This window comes from Sminthopsis crassicaudata, chromosome 5 (assembly GCF_048593235.1).
Source record: "Sminthopsis crassicaudata isolate SCR6 chromosome 5, ASM4859323v1, whole genome shotgun sequence".
NCBI lineage: Eukaryota > Metazoa > Chordata > Mammalia > Dasyuromorphia > Dasyuridae > Sminthopsis > Sminthopsis crassicaudata.
Window position 1 is genome coordinate 237,296,515 of NC_133621.1, and position 24,800 is coordinate 237,321,314.

At 35.0% G+C, this 24,800-nt stretch overlaps 1 protein-coding gene across 4 annotated transcripts in view; it reads right to left on the reverse strand.

Moving 5' to 3' along the window:
* Positions 1 to 1,906: 1,906 nt before the first annotated feature.
* KCNMB4 (potassium calcium-activated channel subfamily M regulatory beta subunit 4) overlaps positions 1,907 to 24,800 on the reverse strand; it is a 144,100-nt gene continuing 121,206 nt past the window's right edge. For 3 of the 4 annotated variants that reach the window (XM_074270561.1, XM_074270560.1, XM_074270562.1), the window contains one exon: positions 1,907 to 2,859. In XM_074270561.1, coding sequence (XP_074126662.1) covers positions 2,691 to 2,859 — 169 coding nt within the window. In that variant the 3' untranslated portion in view covers positions 1,907 to 2,690. The remainder of the gene's footprint in view (positions 2,860 to 24,800) is intronic. The other variant, XM_074270563.1, reaches the window with a different exon arrangement.

Genomic DNA, 24,800 nt, shown 5'->3' on the forward strand with positions numbered 1-24,800 from the left:
AATCTGATGCTTAAAAAGGCTGCTATCTTACCCAGAAGCATCAGATCAGTGCTGTACAGAAAAGGAGCTCACCTGGCAGACAAGTAGGGACAGTGGACAAGGAGGAATGGGGAAGAAAATCCCTTTTGGTAACTTAATTGAAATATCCTCACTTTACTCTTATCTCAAGCATTAGTCTAAAATTTTCCTCTTTTCACAATCAAGCTATAGACACTTCCTCTATTTTTTTCTCACTCCTCAATGTCTTTGGAATGTTTTCATTCCATTCATCTGGAGCTACTCTCTCCAAAGTTACCAATGGCTCTAAAATGCCATGTTTCTTCTTTAGGTTTTCATGACACCATTGTTCCTTGGTTCTTCTGTCTGACCTGTCTGACCCATTCCTCCTCAATTTTTAATGTACACCAAAGAAAGGTCTAGTACATCCTCCCTTCTGCACTTTCTCTTTTGGTAATCCCTTGGGTTTAATTATCATATCTATGTAGATTGATTCCTTAGTTCTGAGCTCCAGGACTGAATCAACATCTATTAAATATTTCAAACTAGATATCTTGTAGATATTCAAATAAGTCATCATTTTCCTCCACAAACTTGCCTCTTCTGAACTTTATGCCCTCTTTTCCAATGTTTCATTGCCTACTATCCTTCATTATAACCTTCTTATAACCAATCAGTTATCAAATCATGACAAAAATCAAATCATTCTGCCTCTGCATCTCTCACCTGATTGTCATTTTTCTAAGAACACTAACATCATCCTAGTCCAGTCCCTCATCAATTCTGTTCTGGATTGCCTTCTAAATTATTAGTTTCCTCTACAACCCATTCTCCACAGTTATTAAAATAATATTCCTGAAGTATAATGCTCTTCTGCTCACAAAATTCTAGTAGTTTCTAATAGGCTCTAGAATTAAATAAAAATTTCTCTGTCTGGTCCTTAATGCCGTCTACTGCCATATTGCTTCCCTTCATATATGGGGTCCTATAAAATGACCTTCTCACTCTTTCACACACACAACACTCTATTACCTATCTCAATGTTTTCATACAGGTTGCCCTTCATCCCTGAAATGTGCTTGCTCCTCATCTCCAACTCTCTTTTAGATTTCAGTTCAAGTATCATTTATCTTCCACATTAGGATTTTTCTGTTCCCTTCAGCTTCTAGTATCTCTACCCCTTTCTAATTGCTTTATATTTATTTTGTATAAGTTTATTGATATACATCATTAAGCAGGAACAAGAATGGCCATAACGAGAAGTAGTCAATTCTAATTAATGCTTACCTAGGGTGAACTGGCACATCTGTCTCAAAGTCTGCACATGCTTATATGTATAGACTTGTATGCTTCTAGAGAAGAGGGCAATGGGAATGTTTTTCCTAGGGTATGTGCCAGCATATTCTCTCTAAGATGATTCTCTTTCCTGATAGGATTACATAAGTTCCTTGAGAGTAGGGACAGTTTGATTTTTGGTTTTGTATCCTAAGGATTTAGCATTGTATTTGGCACATGATAAGTGCTTAATAATTGCTTGTCAGACAAATTATTTTCACTAACTAGACTCTAAAATCAATTATTTCTACTAAAAGAGCATAATTTTTTTTCAGTATCTTGTTGCTTTGGAGCAAAGCCCTAGTCAATCCACATTAGTTTTAGATCAAGTAAATGACTTTAAGGATAGCTGGGATTCATGATCATTCATTCAAGGATTTCTACTTTGTTCTTTCCTTCTTCCATTAAACTTTATTCCATCATACTGTGAACAATAAGCATCCAAAAAGGGTGGAAGATCAATTTAAGGATACTGATGTATGCCTTTGTAAGTATCTTGAGTATGAGCATATAAGCCAAAAGAAGGAAGAATCTCCCCCCACTTACATACACACACACACAGACATACACATCAACATTTCTGGGAATCTTTAATAAGATCTCTGCTAAGAATAAATATTTAGCTAGAGGGAATTCAGTTTTAGGATAATTCTTCCTAATCCAAGAACTCATCTTGCTTAAGTATCACAAAAAATTCTTGTTAGTAGAAATACATTCCTCTTGCAACCAAAAATTAAGGACTACTTTTAATGGAAGAGGATTACTCCAGACTGATATTTACTACAGTAATGGAATTTAGTATAATTAGATCCAGTTTTGTGCAGAAATCTTCACAGAAAAGTAAAACTTTGACCAACAAGAATTAAATGAAATATAAAAGAGCCTTACCTCTCAGTACTCTGTATTCAGGATACAAAGCAGACATTAAAAAAAAAATCAGACCACTCTGCTTTAATATTTTAAATAGCATTAGTCATCATGGTTTGTATTCTACATCATACCAAATGGTAGAATTTTTTTTCAAATGAAATTAAATCTACAGGATTTTCTGAAATGGTCATTTCATATAGGTAGGAGCTTATTATGTTAGCCATGGCTCAGAAATGTCTAATACAACATGTGCAATTCTGGGCCTTTTGGTTGCTCATTCCTCTTGATTTTGAGGACAATTCCGTAGATAATTTGTGGAGCTTTCTTGTAGGAATCTTTGTGAAAACACTGGCCACATGTATATTTCCCAAGATGCTGAAAATGAGTTTTGTGGGGGCTGAGAAGATGATGAGAAAGAGAGTAAAGTATGATACATTTCCTCTCATCTCCTTTTGATCTTTGGATCCTTTCTCTGATGCCATTTCCCTTTAGGAGAACTTCCGCTTTTTCATAGCCTCTGCTCTGACAGCCAGGCTTTTGGCACAGATGGTCAGCATCACAATAAGCACTCCCACCAGGAAGGTGACCAAGGGCCAGAGAAAGCAGTGCAATAGGACGATCTCATCATGGGTACGCTTCAGAAGCACATCATCAGGTCTACAGGACATCAGGGAAAGAAGAGAAAAAGGTTAGAGTCATGGAACATCAGTCATTGTAGAGCTTCTGTCTGGGAAAATTTTCATGCAGGATTCTTAATCATCTAAGGAAATCACTTCAGAATATATTCAATGTTATTTTAAATATAGATATACTTTTAGTTACTTTATCTAAATGTTATTTTTGCTCATGGTTTAATTAAGCTTCTTGGTATGTGAAAAAAAAGCCTTTCTCAGTTCTATCCATGTAACATGCCCTCTTAGCAGTTACTATTACATCTGTCCTCGTTCCTTGGCCCATCAGACCCAAAGGTCAACTAATTCTACCTAGCTCGCCTCCTCTGAGGCCTTCAAAGGTCTCTGGCCACAATTTCTTGAATCGTAGTTTAATAATCTTGTAAAATCTTGTGTTCCAAATTTTTTCCCTTTCTTCCCCCTACCCCCATCCCTAGTCAGCAAGTTATGCTGACTATATATGTTAAACATGTGCTAAGTCTAGAAATACATATTTCCAAAAACATCATGTTGCACAAGAAAAATCAGATTAAAAAAATGAAAAAAAATGAGAAAGAAAACAAAATGCAAACAAACAACAATAAAAAGAGTTAAAATATTATGCTGTGATCCACACTTAGTTCCAGAGTCCTCTCTCTGATTGCAGATGGCTCTGCAATAGGACTTCTTTTTTCTTTATTTTTCCAAATAGTTTGCATAGTATTAGAATTAATTGTTCTTTAAAAGTTTGAATAATTCACATGTAAATGCATCTAGCCCTGGTGATTTTTTTCTTAGGAAGTTGATTAGTAGCTTGTTTAATTTCTTTTCCTAAAATGGGACTATTTATTTCCTCTTCTGTTAATCTGGGAAATCTATATTTTTTCTTAAGTATTCCTCTATTTCACTTAGATTATCAGATTTATTGATATTTGGGCAAAGTAACTCCTAATTATTGCTCCAATGTCCTCTTCATTGGTGGAAAGTTCTCCCTTTTCATTTTTTATACTAACAACTTGATTTTCTTTTTTTCTTTTTCTAATCAAATTAACTAAAGGTTTATCTATGTTATTGTTTTTTCATAAATCCAATTCTTTTATTAATTCAATAGTTTTCTTACTTTCAATTTCATTAATTTCCCCTTTTATTTTCAGAATTTCAAATTTGGTCTTTAATTGGGGGGGGTTAATTTTTTTTTTTTTAGCTTTTTTAGTTGCATGCCCAATTTGTTAATCTTCTCTTTCTCTATTTTATGCCAAGTAAGCATCTAGAGATATAAAACTTCCCCTAAGAATGCTTTGGCTGCATTCATAAATTTTGGTATGTTGTCCAATTATTGTAATTTTCTTGAACGAAATTATTGTGTCTATGATTTGTTGTTTCATCCATTTATTCTTTAGGATTAGATTGTTTACTTTCCAATTTATTTTTAGTCTATTTTCCCTAGCCCTTTATTATTTGTAATTTTATTGCATCATGATCTGTAAAAGATGCATTTATTATGTCTGCCTTTCTGCATTTGATTTTGAGATTTTTATGCCCTAATGCATGGTCAGTTTTTGTGTAGGTTTCATGTAGCACTGAAGCAAAGTATATTCCTTTCTGTCTCCATTCAATTTTCTCCAAAGATCTATCATATCTAATTTTCTTACAATTCTACATATCTCTTTAACTTCTTTCTTACTCATTTTGTAGTTTGATATATCTAATTCTGAGAGAGCAAGGTTTATATCCCCCACTAGTATAATTTTGCTATTTTTTCTTGCAGGTCTTTTAACTTGTTCTTTGGGAATTTGAATACTATATCGCTTAGTCCGTATATGTTTAATATTGCTATTACTTCATTATCTATGGTACCCTTTAGCAAAATGTAGTTTCCTTCCTTATCTCTTTTAATTAGATCTATTTTTACTTTTCCTTGATCTGAGATCAAGATTGTTACACCTGCTTTTTTTACTTGAGCTACACTATAATTCTGCTCCAGCCTTTTACTTTTACTATGAATATATCACACTACTTTAAATGTGTTTATTGTAAACAGCATATTGTAGGATTCTGGCTTCCATATTATGGGAGAGTTCATCCTATCCACATTCACAGTTAAAATTACTAACTCTATATTTCCCACCATCTTGTTTTCCCCAATTTATACTTTTCTTTTTCCCTTTTTCCATTCTTTCCTCACCTATAATTTGTTTCTGACTATTACCTTCCCCAAACAGCCTTCCCCAAAAGGGAGATTGTTTTTCCAATGTTTTTCCATCTTTTTTTTCTTTTTTCATATTTTTAGTTTTGACTGATTCTTGAAATCTCATTGAATCATTTACTTCCATTTGTTCAATTCTAGTTTTTAGTGAATTATTTTCTTCAGCTATTTTTTTATCTCCTTTTGCATTTGGCCATTTAACTTTGAAATTAGGTGTGTTGTTAAATGGATTTTTTTTCCATTTCACAAATTTTGTTTTTTAATGAATTGGTTTATTTTTCAAATCTAGTTTGTAAGGAGTTATATGCTTTTTCCATTTCACTAAATCTATTTTAAGGATTTTGTGATTTGTGAAATGGGGACCAACTTATATTATGCTTTGGGGCTTCATCTGGAGATTATTTGCCTTTGGAATCCCTCAGGGTTTGAGGTTTGTCCTTCTCTTTCTCCATAAAAGCTATCTATGGTCAGAGTTCTTTTTGCTTTTTTTTTTTTTTTTTTTTTTTTTTTTTTAAAGGCTGAGGTCTGCTTTTAGGGTAAAGGTAATTGAGATCATCCTAAGCTTTCTCTATAGGCAACAGCGGCTTTATGCTGCCCTGGGCCAGTGCAGCGGTTCTTTCTGGTGCTGAGTGGGTATGGTTCAGTCCCATGTTATTCTGGGGTTCAGAAGTTCACTATTTGCCTTTTGTATTTGCATTTGATGTCTCACAGCTAATCTGCTGATCTACTTGCTTCTAATTAGGACAGAGTAGCCACCACTGCTGTATTTTGACTGAATGCTCTGGTAGATTCCCCAGCGCAGGAACATCCCTCAGTTCTTGGTTCCTGCACTATGTACTCAGCTGTCTCCTGTCCCTAGCACCTCCTCCCCATGCCTGAATGAAACAGATCTTTTCAGAAATTCTTCCAAAATATCTTTTTCTGGAAATGTTACAATTCAAATATTTGTGGATTTTGTCACTCTACAACCAGTTCAGAGGCTCTATTTGGTGTTGATCTGAGGGACCCAGAGCTCAGATAAAGACCTGCTACTTTCTTGACTCCGATTCCATTTCACATTTATTACAGAAAATAATGCAAAGGATTTTTTGAGAATTTGCACATTTATGTAGCGTCTCTTTAGCTACCATAAAAACTTCTTAATGGCAGTGAAGATGCCTTGTTTTTTTTTTTTTGTTTTTTTTTATTAATTTTATAATTATAAAACTTTTTTTGACAGTACATATGCATGAGTAATTTTTTTATAACATTATCCCTTGTATTCATTTTTCCAAATTTTCCCCTCCCTCCTTCTACTCCCTCCCCCTAGATGACAGGCAATCCCATACATATTAAATGTGTTACAGTATAACCTAGATACAATATATGTGTATAAATCCAATTTTCTTCTTGTACTTAACAATTGGATTCCAAAGGTATAAGTAACCTGGGTAGAAAGACAATAGTGCTAACAGTTTACATTCAATTCCAGTGTTCCTTCTCTGGGTGTAGTTGTTTCTGTCCATCATTGATCAACTAGAAGTGAGTTGGATCTTCTTAATGTTGAAGATATCCACTTCCATCAGAATATATCTTCATACAGTATTGTTGTTGAAGTGTATAGTGATCTTCTGGTTCTGCTCATTTCACTCAGCATCAGTTCATGCAAGTCTCTCCAAACCTCTCTGTATTCATCCTGCTGGTCATTTCTTACAGAGTAATAATATTCCATAACATTCATATACCATAATTTGCCCAACCGTTCTCCATTTAATGGACATCTATTCATTTTCCAGTTTGTAGCCACTACAAAAAGAGCTGCCACAAACATTTTGGCACATACAGTTCCCTTTCTCAACTTTAGTATTTCTTTGGGATATAAGCACAGTAGTAGCACTGCTGGATCAAAGGATATGCACAGTTTGATAACTTTTTGGGCATAGTTCCAAATTGCTCTCCAGAATGGCCAGATTCTTTCACAACTCCACCAACAATGCATTAGTGTCCCAGTTTTCCCACATCCCCTCCAACATTCATCATTATTTGTTCCTGTCATCTTAGCCAATCTGACAGGTGTGTAGTGGTATCTCAGAGTTGTCTTAATTTGCATTTCTCTGATCAGTAGTGATTTGGAACACTCTTTCATATGAGTGGATATAGTTTCAATTTCATTATCTGAAAATTGTCTGTTCGTATCCTTTGACCATTTATCAATTGGAGAATGGTTTGATTTCTTATAAATTCGGGTCAGTTCTCTATATATTTTGGAAATGAGACTTTTATCAGAACCTTTACTTTTAAAAATATTTTCCCAATTTGTTACTTCCCTTCTAATCTTGTTTGCATTAGTATTGTTTGTACAGAAACTTTTTAATTTGATGTAATCAAAATCTTCTATTTTGTGATCAATAATGATCTCTAGTTCTCCTTCAGTCATAAATTCCTTCCTCCACAAGTCTGAGAAGTAGACTATACTCGGTTCCTCTAATCTATTTATGATTTCATTCTTTATGCCTAAATCATGGACCCATTTTGATCTTATCTTAGTATATGGTGTTAACGGTGGGTCCATATTTAATTTCTGCCATACTAATTTCCAGTTTTCCCAACAGTTTTTTTTTCAAATAATGAATTCTTATCCTAAATGTTGGTATTTTGGGGTTTGTCAAACACTAGATTGCTATAGTTGTACCCTATTTTGTCCTGTGTACCTAATCTGTTCCACTGATCGATTAGTCTATTTCTTAGCCAATACCAAATGGTTTTGGTGACTGCTGCTTTATAATATAGCTTTAGATCAGGTACAGCTAGACCACCTTCATCTTCATTTTTTCATTAATTCCCTTGAAATTCTCGACCTTTTATTCTTCCATATGAATTTTGTTGTTATTTTTTCTAGGTCATTAAAATAGTTTCTTGGGAGTCTGATTGGTATATCACTAAATAAATAGATTAGTTTGGGGAGTGTTGTCATCTTTATTATATTCACTTGGCCTATCCACGAACACTGAATGTCTTTCCAATTATTTAAATCTGACTATTTTTGTGGCAAGTGTTTTGTAATTTTGCTCATATAATTCCTGACTTTTCTTTGATACATGGAATCCCAAATATTTTATACTATGGACAGTTATTTTGAATGGAATTTCTCTTTGTATATCTTGCTGTTGTATTTTGTTGGTGATATAGAAAAATGCTGATGATTTATTTTATCATTTTATCAAATGCTTTTTCTGCATCTATTATGATGATCATATGATTATTGTTCATTTAATTATTAATCTGGTCAATTATACTAATATTTTTCCTAATATTAAACCAGGCTGCATTCCTGGTATAAATCCTACTTGATCATAGTGTATTATCCTGGGGATGATTTTCTGAAGTCTTTTTGCTAATATCTTATTTAAGATTTTAGCATCAATATTCATTAAGGAGATTGGTCTATAGTTTTCTTTCTCCGTTTTCAACCTACCTGGTTTAGGTATCAGTACCATGTCTGTGTCATAAAAGGAGTTTGGTAGGACTCCTTCATCCCCTATTTTTTCAAATAGTTTATGTAAAATTGGGGCTAATTGTTCTTTAAATGTTTGGTAGAATTCACATGTAAATTCATCTGGTCCTCAGGATTTTTTCCTGGGGAGTTGATTAATAGTTTGTTCTATTTCTTTTTCTGAAATGGGACTATTTAAGCAGTTTACCTCCTCCTATGTTAATCTAGGAAGGCTATATTTTTGGAGGTAGTCATCCATTTCACTTAAGTTATCAAATTTATTGACAAAGTTGGGCAAAGTAACTTACGATTTCTCAATTTCCTCTTCATTGGTGGAAAGATACCCCTTTTCATTTTTAAAATTAACAATTTGATTTTCCTCTTTCCTTTTTCTGATCAGATTTACCAAAAGTTTATCTATTTTATTGGCTTTTTCATAAAACCAACTCTTAGTTTTATTTATTAATTTAATAGTTTTTTTACTTTCAATATTATTGATTTCTCCTTTTAATTTTAGAATTTCAAGTTTAGTATTTGGTTGGGGGTTTTTAAGTTGGTCTTTTTCTGGCTTTTTAAGTTGCAGGCCAATTAATTAATCTTCTCTTTCTCTATTTTGTTCAAATAAGCCTCTAAAGATATAAACTTTCCCTTTATTACCACTTTAGCTGCATCCCACAAATTTTGGTATGATGTCTCATCGTTGTCATTATCTTGGGTGAAATTATTGTTTCTATAATTTGCTGTTTCACCCAGTTATTCTTTAAGATGAGATTATTCAGTTTCCAATTACTTTTTGGTCTATTTACCCCTAACTTCTTATTGAATGTAGTTTTTATTGCATTGTGATCTGAGAAGAAGGCATTTACTATTTCTGCCTTCCTGCATTTAATTTTGAGATCTTTATGTCCCAATATATGGTCAATGTTTGTATAGGTTCCATGAACTGCTGAGAAGAAAGTATACTCCTTTCTATCACCATTCAGTTTTCTCCAAAGGTCTATCATACCTAGTTTTTCTAATGTTCTATTTACCTCTTTAATTTCTTTCTTATTTGTTTTGTGGTTTGATTTATCTAATTCTGAGAGTGGAAAGTTTAATTAGATTCTGCTCCAACCTTTTACCTTTACTCTCTATCTCCCTGCTTTAAGTGTATTTCCTGTAAACAACATATTGTAGGGTTCTGACTTTTGATCCAGTCTGTTATACGCCTCCGTTTAATGGGAGAGTTCATCCCATTCACATTTACAGTTAAAATGACTAATTCTGTATTTCCTGCCATCATATTATCCCCTGATTATGCTTTTTTTCCCCTTGTCCACCCTGAATCCCTTCCCCAGTATTTAATTTATGGACCCCACTTGTGACATGCAGCCCTTTTTAGTATCCCTCCCCCCTCCTTTTAAGTCCCTTCCCCTTTCTTGTACCCTTCCCTTATTCCCCTTTTCTTTTTCCCTTTTCCTCTCCCCCCATTATAATAAGGTGAGAGAGAATTCTCTGATAAACAAATGTCAATTATTTACTCTTTGAGCCTACTCTGATGAGAGTAAGATTCACACAATGTTTCTCCCCCTCTCTAAATTCCCTCAGATGTGGTAGATTTTCTATGCCTTTTCCTGGGATGTAATTTCCCTTTTTTTATTTCTTCTTTCCCTTTTTCTGATACTATCCCCTTCCCTTTACTACTTCCCTTTTTATGTTATATCAGTAAAATCAAATTATCCATATGGACTTTCTGTATATCCACAACAGAGATACAGTTCTCAAGAGTTCTTTTTACCTTTTTCTGCTTCTCTTCAGTCTTGTGGATGTAGATCAAATTTTTTGTTTAAATCTGTTTTTTTTTTTCTTAGAAACAAATGGAATTCCTCTGTTTCATTAAATGACCATCTTCTTCCATGGAAGAAAATGCTAAACTTAGCTGGGTAGTTTATTCTTGCTTGCAATCCTTGTTCTTTTGCCTTTCGGAATATCAGATTCCAGGCCCTTTGATCCTTTAATGTGGAGGCAGCCAGATCTTGTATGACTTTTATTGTGGCACCTTGATATTTGAATTGTTTTTTCCTAGCTGCTTGCAATATTTTTTCCTTAGTTTGGTAGTTCTGCAGCTTAGCCACAATGTTCCGTGGAGTTCTTTTTTTAAGAGTATTTTTCAGAAGGTGTTCGATGAATTTTTTCAACGCCTATTTTCCCTTCTGTTTCTATTATCTCTGGATAGTTCTCTATGATGATTTCCTGTAAAATAGAATCTAGGCTCTTTTTTTCATCATAATTTTCAGGAAGTCCAATGATCCTCAGATTATCTCTCCTAGATCTATTTTCCAAGTCTATAGATTTTCCCAGTAAATATTTGATGTTATTCTCCAGCTTTTCTTTTTTTCTTTTTTTTTTTTTTTTTTTTTTTGTTTTGTTTTGTTTTGTTTGACTGATTCTTGGTTTCTCAATGAATCATTCATTTCTATTCAGTGCTGATTTTTAATGAATTATTTTCTTCATTCACATTTTTAGTTCTTTTTGTATTTGTCAAATTGAGTTTTTAAATGAATTATTTTGCTCTGTTGAATTTTTTTCCATTTCACTTTTTTTTAGTGAGTTATTTTCTTTTTCCAAATGACAAATCCTACTTTCTTGGGAATTTTTTATCTTTTCCAATTCAGAAATCCTACTTTCTTGTGATTTTTAAACCTTTTCTAATTCACAAATTTTGTTTCCTTGCCCCTCCTATGAATTCTTTATTTTTTCCAACTCAAATTTCAGGATGTTGTTATTCTCTATCATAGCTTCTCTTTCCTTTCCCCATTTTTCTTCAAACTCTCTTAACTTTTTAATAGTCTCTTCTAGGAGAGAGTTATGTGATGGAGGGGGCAGGTATCATTCCCCTTTAGGGTGTTATCTAGAGACTCTCTGCTATTAGCCTCCTTGGGGTTAGATACCCGCTCTTTCTCTGTATAGAAGGTGTCAATCGTTCTCTTCAGCTTCTTACTCATTGTTAACACTCTGTGGGGGGTTCTGCCCTTGGGGTAATAAATTTATCAGCTTTCTCCCAGACCGGTTGGATGCAGCGGCTCCTGTGTCTGAGCTAAGAGATAGCTCTGGGAGAGAGTTCCTCTCTCCCCCCCCTGGAAGTGCCTCAGAGGTGATTAGTACAACTGCGCTGTGAGGATTGCCCAGTGAAGGACCCCGCTGTGTGTCCTAGCAACTTCCCTGAGGTTTAAGGCTGAACAGTAAATGTGTAACAAACCCCAGCCAAAGCCTCTTGTGGGGCCATGGATATTAGCAGCTGATGTGAAAAGCACCTACTCTCAAACCGGAAGTGTCTGCCTGGAAACCATGGTCCCTGCTGCAGAGGTTCCGCTTCTCTGGGAGTTCCACTGCTACTAGAATTCCACTGCCTCAGGCTGAGCCCCGCACTATGTGGATTAGAGGCTGCCCCGGGCTGTGTCCCCCGCTGTTCAGGTTCTTAACTGCCCCAAGGAAAAGCCCCAGACAGCAGCTGATATTGGTGTTAGGTCACTTCCGAATTGGGGTGGTTCTAGGATCTGGCTTTATATTTTAAAGTAGTTTGATTTCTCTTCTGATCTGCTGTTTTAGAAGCATAGTAGAGCTATCAGCCTGTGCCAGATTTCTCTGTCTCAGTGGTTTCTCTGATCCCAGAGTTCTCCCCAGCCCATTTGGCACAGTGTGCTAGCTCTTAGTACAACCTTGTCCGTGCTGATCTTTTTTTTCCTCCCCTAAGAACAGACCTTTTCTGTTGAAATTCCTGATTCTCTTCAGCTGGTAAGTTGTGCTTCTAATCCTTGTGGTTTTTATCTGTCCAGCATTATTTTTGAGGCTGATTTAACTAGTTGGTATTGAGGGAAGAATGGAGCTTACAAATTTGTGTGTATTTTCTTCGCCATTTTGGCTCTGCCCCAATGCCTGGTTTTTCAATGACTAACAGTACTTGGAACATAGCATTGAATCATAGAATCCTATAGATGGAAGGGAGCTTAATAATGGCAGCAACATTTATATTTGGAAGAATGCAAAACCTTTTGCACAAAGCAATCTCACTGACTCCTCACAACTACTCTGAAAGGTAGGTACTATAAGTATCTCCTCTGTCTCGTCTTTGTCTCTGTCATCTGTGATTTCACTGATGTAGGAAATCCATTGATATGAGAACTCCAATCTAAACTTCTTCCACAAAAAAAAAAAAAAAAAAATTGAAAACTTACCCATAACTTATTGTTTTAGAGAGTTGCCTGGGGCACTAAACTTTTAAGTGACTTGTTCTTGTTTATGCAGCCAGTATGCCAGAGGTAACATATGAACCTAGTTCTTCTTGATTCCTAATTTATTTTTTATCCACTAAGTCAAACTATTTTTCATTACAGGTATTACTAGCTTCATTAAAGGGAAAGAAACAGATCTAGATAAGAGTAAATTATTTTCTTGGGATCACACAGTAAGTTTCAATCTAGCATTCTTCTCTACATTAATACTGCCTTTCCATTATTACATCCTTAGGAATTTTTTTGACTAAACAACTATCCTGTGCTTAGCATTGTCTAGTGACAGGGCATAATGTGTTACAAAATACTCTATTCCTTGAATTTTGCTAAAGTATACCTTTTTGTATTGTATTTTTCTTACTCGTGTCCTAGTCCTCTAGAGCTACCTAAAATAGGACTAATCTTGTTCCATATATATTTGAAGTGGAAACAATTAACATTTCCCCCTTAATTTTTGTATTTTTCTTCCAGACTTAAAAATCACTTCAAGCAATCCTTATAATCCATGTTTCTTGACTTTTTTCCATTCTGATCATCCTGCTCCAGTTGCATTCTATCTTATTCCTTTTAAAGCATGATGGTGGACTGAGAATGAAATATAATATTTTACATATGCTTTAACCAGGACAAAGGAGAGTAAAATTATTATGTCCCTTGTTCTAGAATATATTCTCTCTCTTTCTCTCTCTCTCTCTCTCTCTCTCTCTCTCTCTCTCTCTCTCTCTCTCTCTCTCTCTCAACACTTTGCAAGATAGAAAAGTAGATCGGTATAATAACTAGATACAAACTCAATAACCCAGTGTTTGCTAAATCTGAGAAGAAAAATTTCTTTGGTAAGAACTCCTGATTTGATAAAAATAACTGAGAAAACTAGAAATGCTTGGCACAAATTAAATGTAGATCAGTATCTTATACAACCCTCCAGAACAAGCTCAAATGGCTATATGATATGAATTTCGAAGGCTGGACACCAGATTTATGACTTTTTTTCTCCAATGGATAGTATGGTATAGTCAAAAGCCACAGTTCTCCAAAAAATAAAATAAACAAAAATCCAAAACAAAAAAACAACCCTGCAAGTTATTAACAACCATGATTATTACAAATCATTTATAAGAGAAATGAAAAAATAATTCTAAGATAACATAACCAGCAAATTGACAAAAAAAAAAAATTGATGGAAATTCTGTAGCCAGTTTTAAGAGTCCATTTTCTCATGCATCTTATATTATAGGAAAGATACTGGATTCATCAGAAGTGTCACAGAGTAGCTTCTGGCCCCACCCCCAGATTTTTTAGCCTACTTCCTCTACAAATAGGTTTAGAAATATTCATCCTACCACATATTAATCAGTAAGAATAAATCAGAGGGACCACATCTTACACTTACATTTCAATCATGGAGAATTCATACAAAATTATAGAACTAGAGAGTCCCCTTGGGAGTATATTTGAGAAAACTAACACCACAAGAGTAAGTTCCAGAAGGTTGAACAGCTAGTTAGTTGTAGAACCAGGCTAGCATATGACTTCTGCCTCCTATTCTAGTGCTTTCATCTATACGCATATGACTGTATGTATATTTATGACTGACAACATGTCAATCAAGGTAGTCAGAGAACAAATGAAAGAGTAGATCCATATGTATCAGTTTAATTAAAGATAACTGAAACTTACTCTTTGATTGAATTTAGTCAGAATGGTAGATTGTATGTGTGATCCTATACAGATATAATCTCTACATGAGATGAAACTCTATGTCAGGGATAACAGATATCAACTTTTCTTGTAAAACACTGATGATCCTTTGCAGGAATGTGCAACATCTCATCAATTCCCATATACCGGTGTTTTCAAGACTAATGTCCCACTTCTAAAAACTTTGCAAAGTCTAAGACATATAGATCTTTAAAAAATAACAAAGTTATTGACAATTTAAAGGTGTATGGTGGGCAGGAGTTATGTAATAATATATAACCTATAATGGATATCATCAGAAAGATGAATGTCCAGGAAAGGGGAGAAGCTTGTTATTTACTAAGAATACAGGATAATAAATAGTCAGTATGTTCTATTGAAATTTATACCATGTTAAGAGAGCTAGAGTCCTCCCAGTATTTAGGTAGAATCTTTGTGATTTACAAGAGCTTATGAATAAGAGTTTCTGAGCATGGGAAGGCATTGTTAGGTTTCTGTACTGCTAGAGAGAGTTCCCTCATCAATAAGATCACTGATCCATAAAAATATGGAATTATTGAAGGACCTTATCTTATGGGGGTTTTCTTTTTGATGCATTTTATCTTTTCACATGTAAATCCTCTCTCTATAAATGAACTGCAAGTCCCTTCATGAGAAGAAAATGGTATTCCCAATGCCTGGACAGGCCCTCAAAATGGTAAGGGCAATGATAACAAAGCTGTGCACTACTGTCATCTATATTATACTTAGGTATCATCTTGATTTCATCATTGGAACTCCCTTCTCCAAATACAAATTTCATTCCAGCTTATATAATTCTAGGCCATTGTTTCCCCATAAATATTGCATACAGCATCTGAAATAGAGGCCTTCCTTTAATTAATTTGGAATGCCATATACTTTTCAGTATGTCCATCTGTTGCTTCTCATTTTTATTATGCAACTTGCTCATCTACTTTTTTGAGCAAACATGTTCTCAATAATTTAGTTCCTACCAGTTCTTACATTAGAGTCAACAGTGGTAAAATGTTGAAACCCACTTTGCCTACTGTATCTTTCCATAACCCTTGACATTATTTATAATTTATAATTCTTATTTTTCCCAGTTTCTACAGTTGTATATTTCATGACCACTCTGGGAGAATAATTTTGTTAAAAAGATGAATACTGAGGATAGAGAGCAATGATTCCAATGCTCTTTGAGAGCACTGAGAAAATATGATCCCAAACATGATCCAGTTTAAAGATCAATGGATTTTCAATCAATGCAAAGCCCTGTTCCAGATACCTTGCCAAAGTTTTGTAGTGCTCCCCAGCTGGATACAATTAGTGCTCTGTTATCTGCAAATAGAAATATTTCTATAAACATTTCTAGAGCCTAGTCATTACTAGGCAATCCTCCTTGTCTATAATCCTTCTTGTTTGTATTTTGTATCTTCCATGAGACTGGCAAACATTTTAGATTAATTGTTTTTACGCTTTCCTATAATCTTCAAGAGATGGAGTGGGAAAAGTGGAGAGAAAGCTGGCTTTGATTTCAGGAAACACAGTCTTATTTCTGACACATATTGGTTGTGTGATCCTCTTCAAATTACTGAGCCTCTTAGTGCCCTAACCAACTCTTGAAGGCTATCGATTACAACCTCTGTCAAGTGCCAATCAGCTTTTTAAAAATGTTTCTACATTTGGGAATTCCCTGTATCAATTAGGTTATGTATCTATTCTTTAGTACTACTTAATTTACACAAAAATTGGTATGGGCCCTCATCCCTAATTATAAAAAACCACAGGCTAAGAACACTGGCAAGTAACAATTTAAAACTATTTAAAAATGTAATCTCCCACAGACTGATACCATATCTTTTGGAGCTACCAGTATTTCCTGAATTCACTGCCACTGATGAATCATTCTAACATATGGAAAGAGCTGGAAAAACCTACTTCAGGATGATAATTTTTTAGGCTCTGAAAGAACATCCAAATAAGAGAAGCCCTATAGGATTAACTTAGGAGAGGTAGACCATGTTCTTTTTTTGCACAAAATTTTCATAAATATTTATCAGTGCCAACAAATGAACCTTGTTCTTCAGAAGTTTCTAATGAAGTGCCATTACAAGTTCTCTAGCTCCAGGACTTAAAAAGACCTTGGATTTATCTGTCTGAGTGCTTCTTCTGCAGACTGGTAATCCCTCCATGGTTTTGGAGAGATAGCTTATGGATTGTCTGAGCCATAAAATTCTTCACCTTATGTCTAATCTTCTGGAGATAAATTTCTCTGATCCTGATTTGTAAAAAGGCCAGAAACTCTGGAGAAGTATACTTGAAACAAGGATATTTACAACAAGGTGTTAATTCGGTGGAATTGATTGATTCTCTGGTATATGTATGTGTATATATATATATATATATATATATATATATATATATATATATATATATTACTTAGCATGGTGATGTAATGGTTCTCTAGTTCACACATATTCAGTATGCTGTAATGATGTAATTGTAATAGGGTATTAAAGGGCTTACAGGACTAGAAATGAGACATTCCATCCTTGACCATCCTCCTAGTGGCTCTCCTGCCTCCTGTACTCCTCTAAGACCAAGACTGGGTCAATTTGTGACAGACACAGACTGTGAGAATAAAGACTGTAGACTCTATTCCTGACTATTCTCATGGTGACTGTCCTGCTGAGACCAAAGACCTTCTGGAGGGTCTCCAGAAAGCTAGCCCAAACATTAACTGGCTAGATTAGTCCTTGGGCAAAAACCAGATAGTCCTTTTCTGGATCAATACTGGAGGTCTCTTCAGTTTGATAGGAACTGCCAGAGATGTGATATTGAAGTAGAATTTCCCTTAGAGTGAGGGGATTATTTTCTTTGTCTCTTTGTATCTTATTACTCAATATAGTATATTGCCCATAGAAGACTGAATACATGTTGGCAGAATAAAATGTCTTGATTTCTTTTTTCCTATTGTTTCTCATCCAACTACAGCCCCTATACCAACATGTATGGCAAAGGAAATGGGTAACATCAAAGACCAGAAATAATGCGAACAACACTTGAAATATTTTATAGGAGATAGATTGTGGAACACTTAAGTATATGCTAAGTGAATAAGGAGAGAAGAGAGCAGAAAGAAATGACTAAAAAACAATGAATTCTAACTCAATTTCTGGATTTCTTTTGCATTTCATTCTATTCCTAGATCTTTTTTACTTCAATAGGAAAAAAATCTTATTTAAATAACAACAAAAAAACTAGTCTATCCAATAGATGCTCCAATTCATCAATCTGCCACAAATGAAATAAAGTAAAATAATCAAATATATTGACATATAATAAACCTAATAATCTAACTACATCTTCCCCCCTTTTACCACAAGTATTTATTTTATACAATTTGATCTTAAGTTTACAAGATGTTAAGGCATATTCTTCATAATCTTTACTGCCTCATTGTAAAATTAAAATGATCACATTGGGTAATCAGGGTACTTTTGATTAATTGTCCATTTCCCAAGCTCAAACCATAGATCTTTGATAGGGCTTACATCAGATGAGTTATCAGATCATTGAATCATGTTTATCTCCATCTACTAGATGTGGAAATTGTTTTGTGGCTCTAATGCTGCCTACTATAAGCCTAAAAGAGGATAGTGTATCATTGTGTAAGAGGATGTGTATCATTGTGTGAGTTTGCCACCATGGAAATCTAGTTACCTAAATACAATATATGAATTATCCACTAGTGGGAACTGTCATATCTGAGCCACCAGGCCCAGGCACTGTCATTTATGGAACTTGGAACAAAATCACAGCTAGGTTATTCCAACCAAGATAAAGCTTCTCTACTCATCACAAAAGAGAGCTTAAGCTGCTAGCCACAAAAGGGTGCTGAGTCTACAAAATTCTAGAATGCTCCTAATTTCCCTCCTCTACCTCCCACCATCATTAAGACAATTTTGATCTCAATGAAGTTTTTCATTCTCTTAAATCATTTTCTAATAGGTTGGACACTTTAGCATGTGATTCTATTTATAGAATTAAATGCAAAAGAAATCTATGTCATTTTATCTTATCTTCCCCACCTCCTAAATCTACTCTGCAGATAGAAAATGCTCCAACTATATGCACCATGGCTCCTAAGGAGAGGATGGAGAGAGGATTTCATTTCCTTTTCAGTGTTCATGCACTGAAAGATAAGCATTAGCTTAAAGAAAAGCATGAATGAAACCATTACATATTCTTAGCCACAGGAATATTGGCAGCTTCTTCTGTTTCTTCACTGGTTCTATAAAAGTGTACAGATTAACTAGTAGAAAGTTAAAAACAAAACATATTCTATGAGTCTTCTTTTTGTTGCAATCATCTGTTTGTGTATTTTGACATTTAGTTCACCAGAAATTGAATATATTCTTCAAAACAGTGAAATATGTTCTTTAACATACTTGACATATTGGAAAATAAATGTATCTTTGATGAACACCCCACTTAATTAAAACCCATAGATTTTCTTTTCTTTTTTTTTTTTTAACTTTTTATCGACAGTACATATGCATGGGTAATTTTTTACAACATCATCCCTTGCACTCACTTCTCTTCCGACTTTCCTTTCCTTCCCTCCATCCCCTCCCCTAGATGTCAAGCAGTCTTACACATGTTAAGTATGTTATAGTATATCCTAGATACAATATATGTGTGCAGAACCTAACAGTTCTCTTGTTATACAGGAAGAATTGGATTCAGAAGGTAAAAATAACCTGAGAAGAAAAACAAAAGTGCAAACAGTTTATACTCATTTCCCAGTGTTCCTTCTCTGAATGTAGTGATTCTGTCCATCATTGATCAATTGGAACTGAATTAGATCTTCTCTTTGTTGACGGATCCACGCCCATCAGAATTGATCATCATACAGAATTGTTGTTGAAATGTATAATGATCTCCTGGTTCTGCTCATTTCACTCAGCATCAGTTCATGTAAGTATCTCCAGGCCTCTCTATATTCATCCTGCTGGTCATTTCTTACAGAACAATAATATTCCATAACATTCATATACTACAATTTACCCAACCATTCTCCAATTAATGGGCATCCATTCATTTTCCAATTTCTAGTCACCACAAAAAGAGCTGCCACAAACATTTTGGCACATACAGGTCCCTTTCCCTTCTTTAGTATCTCTTTGAAACCCATAGATTTTCAATGAGATTTAAATGAGGAAAGTTCCCAGGGCTACTAAATCACATATAACTCCCTATCTTGGATAACCATTTGTGACATACAGCCTGATTCAAGGCCAAAATTTTAAATAAGGATTTGGAGGAAAAATTATTAATAAAAAGTTCTTTTTTGAACAAATTGAAATTGAAATGTCACTAAGATATCCTGCTTGAAATACAGTATTCCTATAGTATCCTATCTCCATTTGGAATTCTGTAATTCCATAACAATTCTGTTTCTTAATAAATCAATACATATATTTTTCAGAGTTCTCTACTCCCTCCATAGAGGTTTACTGCAAGTAAAGAAAAATCTTCAAAACACCTATTTTGGGTGAATGTTTTGCAGTCTGATAAAAATGCCCAAAACTTATTACCCTAAAGTCCTCTAACAATGCTTTTGGTCTTGTTTTTTAAAATGACTTTCATCAATAAAAATTATAATCATGTCATTTTCATCAAACTGCTAATTTAAAACACCCAGGACCTAAAGTCAACAGGAAAGAGAATATAAAGAAAGAAAGGGGATAAGAACACCTACAATTAGAAGGCATAATATGGATTGTGATTCAACAAAGGAGGCTGAGAAGGAATTTTGACAGGTATGAAGAGAAGCAGGAAAGAGCAGTATTATGATAACCCAGAATAGCAAGAGTATTCAGTTCACCAAATCAGCAATGTTAAATGCAGCAGATGTTTCAAGAAGTATGAGACCAAGTAAAACTGTCAATTTAGATTATTAGGAAATCTTTAGTAAATCTGAAGAGAAAAGTTTCAATTGAGTGATGAGTTTTAGAACCAGATTCCAAAAGAATTAATGAGGGGGAAAAGTGAAGGCAAAGAATACAGACAGCACTTCTAGATCTTTGGAGGAGAAAGGGAAGAAAAATGTAAGATAGCAGTTTTAGGGGATGGTGGCGTGATTTTTGGAGAGAAGAGGATCAGGCATGTTTGAGGGGAGAAAAGAATGAATTCAAGATGGAAGAGAAAATGGGAGAAGATATCAGTAGGGTTTTGAGAGAAGGGAAAGAAAAGGATTTCAGTATGAATAGCTTATATTCTCAGAAAAAATAAGAGTAGAGGTCCTCAGGTCATCAAGAGGTGGGAAAAGAGAAAAACTTTAGAGAAGCTACTATGTAGAGTGAAAGAGGGCATCAATTGAGGAGGAAAAACAAAAGAATTGCTTTGCTTTAGTGATCATCCAATAGAAGCTGGATAACAAACATTTATAGTGAACCCAATTAACTCAGTTGTATGACTTTCTCCAACTTCATAGATCAGCATGTGATTAGGAATAGAGGTAGCAGAGGGTGGGAGAAAGCCAGTGATAAGTGATGAGAGAATAAGAGGAAAAGTGATTCAAGTGGAGATGAGTGTATTTGAATAGGTTAACCATAGAGTTGAGATTAGAAAGGAAAGAAAAATAAGTCAGAGTTGAGGTTATATCTTAAGGAAATACTGAGAGGTAGAGGAACGGGATGAGGCTGAAGATTAATTTTATGCCAGACTAGGCATAGGTGGTTGTGGTCAGGTAGAGAAATGTCAGACTTTCTAACTAAAGAAATGGATAATAGTGAGTAATGGTGATATGTGGGCTGTGATAGTCCCTACATAGAGCTGAGATGGCATGAAGGAATGTCATAGAATTTAAGGATATGGAAGAATTAGGTTAGGAAAGTTAAGGGAACAACAATACAGATGATGAAATCACCTATTATAAGAAGAGGACTTGAGAAAGAGAGGAAGACAGTGATCCAGGTGATGAATTCTTTGGAAGAAGATGAATGGCTTAGGGTCTAAGAAAGGAGTGTAAGATTCATTCAACTTCTTCCCTGACAGGGGAATCTTGAGCATTTGCTCAAAGCAGAATCTAAATACTCACACATACACCTCTTTTTAAAAGAAAGGAGAAATTAGAAAATATTTGTAATTAATTTTGTTGTTTTCTATTTGTCCCTAACCCTAACCCTTACTTTTCATGAACCTTTCTGGAATTTTCTTGGCAAAAATACTGGAGTAGTGGGTCATTTCCTTCGCTAGCTCACTTTACACATGAGGAAACCAAAGCAAATAGGGTTAAATCTAAAGCCAAGGATCACAGAGCTAGTAAATATCTGAGGTCAGATTTGAACTCAAGAATCTGACTTCCAGACACCAGGCTCTACACTATATGCACTGTGTCACCTAGTTGCCTTTGTAAAGTTTAATTAAAAAAAATACATAAATCTATTTGAAGTAAACAAAGGGACTGAACATGTGATTTCACTGATATAGGGAATTCCCAAATGAGGGAACTCTGTACCAACGAAGGTTATGACTCTAATTGAGTTGCCAAAAGCATTAAAAGCTTAAGTTACTCGATTAGGAACACAAATCCTATGTCTTCATCTCAATTTGAATCCAGATCTTTCAAGCTTTAAGGCCAATTCACTATCTGCTATGCCAGGCCATTGTTCCTAACAAAACTACTTCTATAAATTGAAAGTGTGATTTTCAAAACCAACCCTAAAATGCATATTTATATGCATTCTCCCAAAGAGAATGGAATTAGATTAGAGTTCCCAGATGCTGTAGGCTGAATCATCCACAATCATGTGACCCAATAGCTCTGAGCCCCAAAAGTTTATGATGAAAAGCAGAAATAAAGAGAAAGTGAAAATGAAGAAAAGTTAATTAGCAATATTCCAAGGTTCCTTGATTTGCCTTGCTAGAGAGCTGTGGGGAAGGAAGGAGGAAAATGAGAGACTGCTTTTTTTTTTTTTACAAGAAATCATTTCCTTTTTTTTTTAAATTATAACTTTTTATTGACAGTACAGATGCATGGATAATTTTTTACAACATTATCCCTTGCACTCACTTCTGTTCTGACTTTTCCCTTCCCTTCCTTCACCCCTATCCCTAGATGGCAAGCAGTCTTATACATGTTATATATGTTATAGTATATCCTACATACAATATATGTGTGCAGAACTGAACAGTTCTCTTGTTGCACAGGAAGAATTGGATTCAGAAGATAAAAATAACCTGGGAAGAAAAACAAGAATGGACTTCCAGCCACGATGGCGGAGAGGAGACACACATCTGCTTAAGCTCCATGTTTTCTCTCAGAATTTATCTCATGACAAGCCTTGGAATTAGTGCTTGACAGGAAAAAAAAAAACACAAATAATTTACCAACAGAAGACATCCTTGAAATTCACCAGAAAAGGTCTGTTTTTGCTCAGGGGAAGGGATGAACAGATTGGGCCCAGGCTGAGGGCAAGCAGCAAGAGTGAGGCAGACAGGGGGGAGGGGTGTGATTTCTGTTGTTTCTTCGGAACGACCTTTACCCCAATGTGGATATTCTGTCTTGGCAGCAAGCCAGGATCAGCAGAGATGCGTAAACACAGGAGGTAAAGAATAAAACCCTAAAAAGCTACTGTCTCTTGGGACCTGGCCACCTCCATCCAGAGTGTCTTAGAGCCTCAGTCTCAGAGCACAGATGCAGTGCAGCCATTGCTGTCCTGCTAATGCCTTGCTGCTGTTTTCCTTAGTCTTTAGAGGAAGCCCCGTAACACCATCCAGCCCCATGTCCCGCCCCCCCCCCAAAAAGCAGACCATTTGTTTTTTTTTTATTAGTTTGTTTTCTTTGATCCTGCTCTGACAAAATGAGCAAAAAATTTAAAAAGACTCTAACCACTGATAGCTTCTATATGGATAGAGAGCAGACTTTTAAACCCTGAGGAGACTAAAAATACATTGTCTCCAGATGAATCCCCAAAGGGAGATATGATCTGCTCCTCAATACACAGAATTGTCATAGAAGAAATCAAAAAAGCCCTCACAAGAGAGCTGGAAGCAAAATGGGAAAAAGAAAAGGACGCTTGGCAAGAGAGTCTGGATAAGTCATCCTACTCATTTATATATAAGAGTGGGGGTAGCTAGGTGGCACAGTGGATAGCACCAGCCTTGAGTTCAGGAGGACCCAAGTTCAAATCTGGTCTCAAACACTTAACACTTCCTAGCTGTGTGACCTTGTGCAAGTCACTGAACCCCAGCCTCAGGGGAAAAAAAAAAGATAAGAGTGGATAAAGAAATCAAACACTTGAAAAACAAAATTATTGAGTTTGAAAGAGAAAACAGCTCTCTAAAAAATAAAATTGGAGAAATGGAAAAAAACTCCATAGAACAAAACAACTCACTTAAAAACTTACTTGGACAATTAGAAAAAGATATAAAAAAAGTGAGTGAAGAAAATATATCATTGAAAATCAGAATTGAACAAGTAGAATTGAATGACTCAAGGAGACACCGAGAATCAGTCAAGCCAAACCAAAAAAATGAAACAATAGAAAAAAAAAAAGTCAAATAACTTCTTGGGAAGACAACAGACCTAGAAAATAGATCCAGGAGAGACAATCTGAGAATAATTGGACTCCCTGAAAAATATGAGGAAAAAAAGAGCCTGGACACTACTTTCCAGGAAATTATTAAAGGGAACTGCCCAGATGTTTTAGATATAAGAGGGTAAAATAGACATTGAACGAATTCATTGATCACCTACTGAAAGGGACCCTAAAATCAAAACACCAAGAAATATAGTGGCCAACTTCAAGAACCATCAGACAAAGGAAAAAATATTGTAAGCTGGTAGAAAAAAATCAATTCAAATATGGAGGAGCCACAATAAGGATTACCCAGGATCTAGCAGCATCCACATTAAAGGATCAAAGGGATTCAACGAAATAATTGAATTCCATCTATTCTTGATGAAAAAAAAAATAGATCTAAACAAAAAGTTTGATCTCCAAATACAGAATACAAGAGATTTCTATAAAGGTAAAAAGAAATCTTGAGAAATATATTTCTTCCATAAAGATATATAAAGAACACATGTATAATTTGTTCTAGAAACTAGAGATGGAAAGGAAATTATACCAGAAAAAAGGGTAACGGGGGGTACTACATCTCACAAAGAGGCAAAGGTAACCTCTTATATCTGAGAGAAAGAATGGAGGGGAATGAACATATTGTTTATCATATTCTCATTAGAATTGGCTTAAAGAGAAAAATATAGACATATTCGATTTATGGTG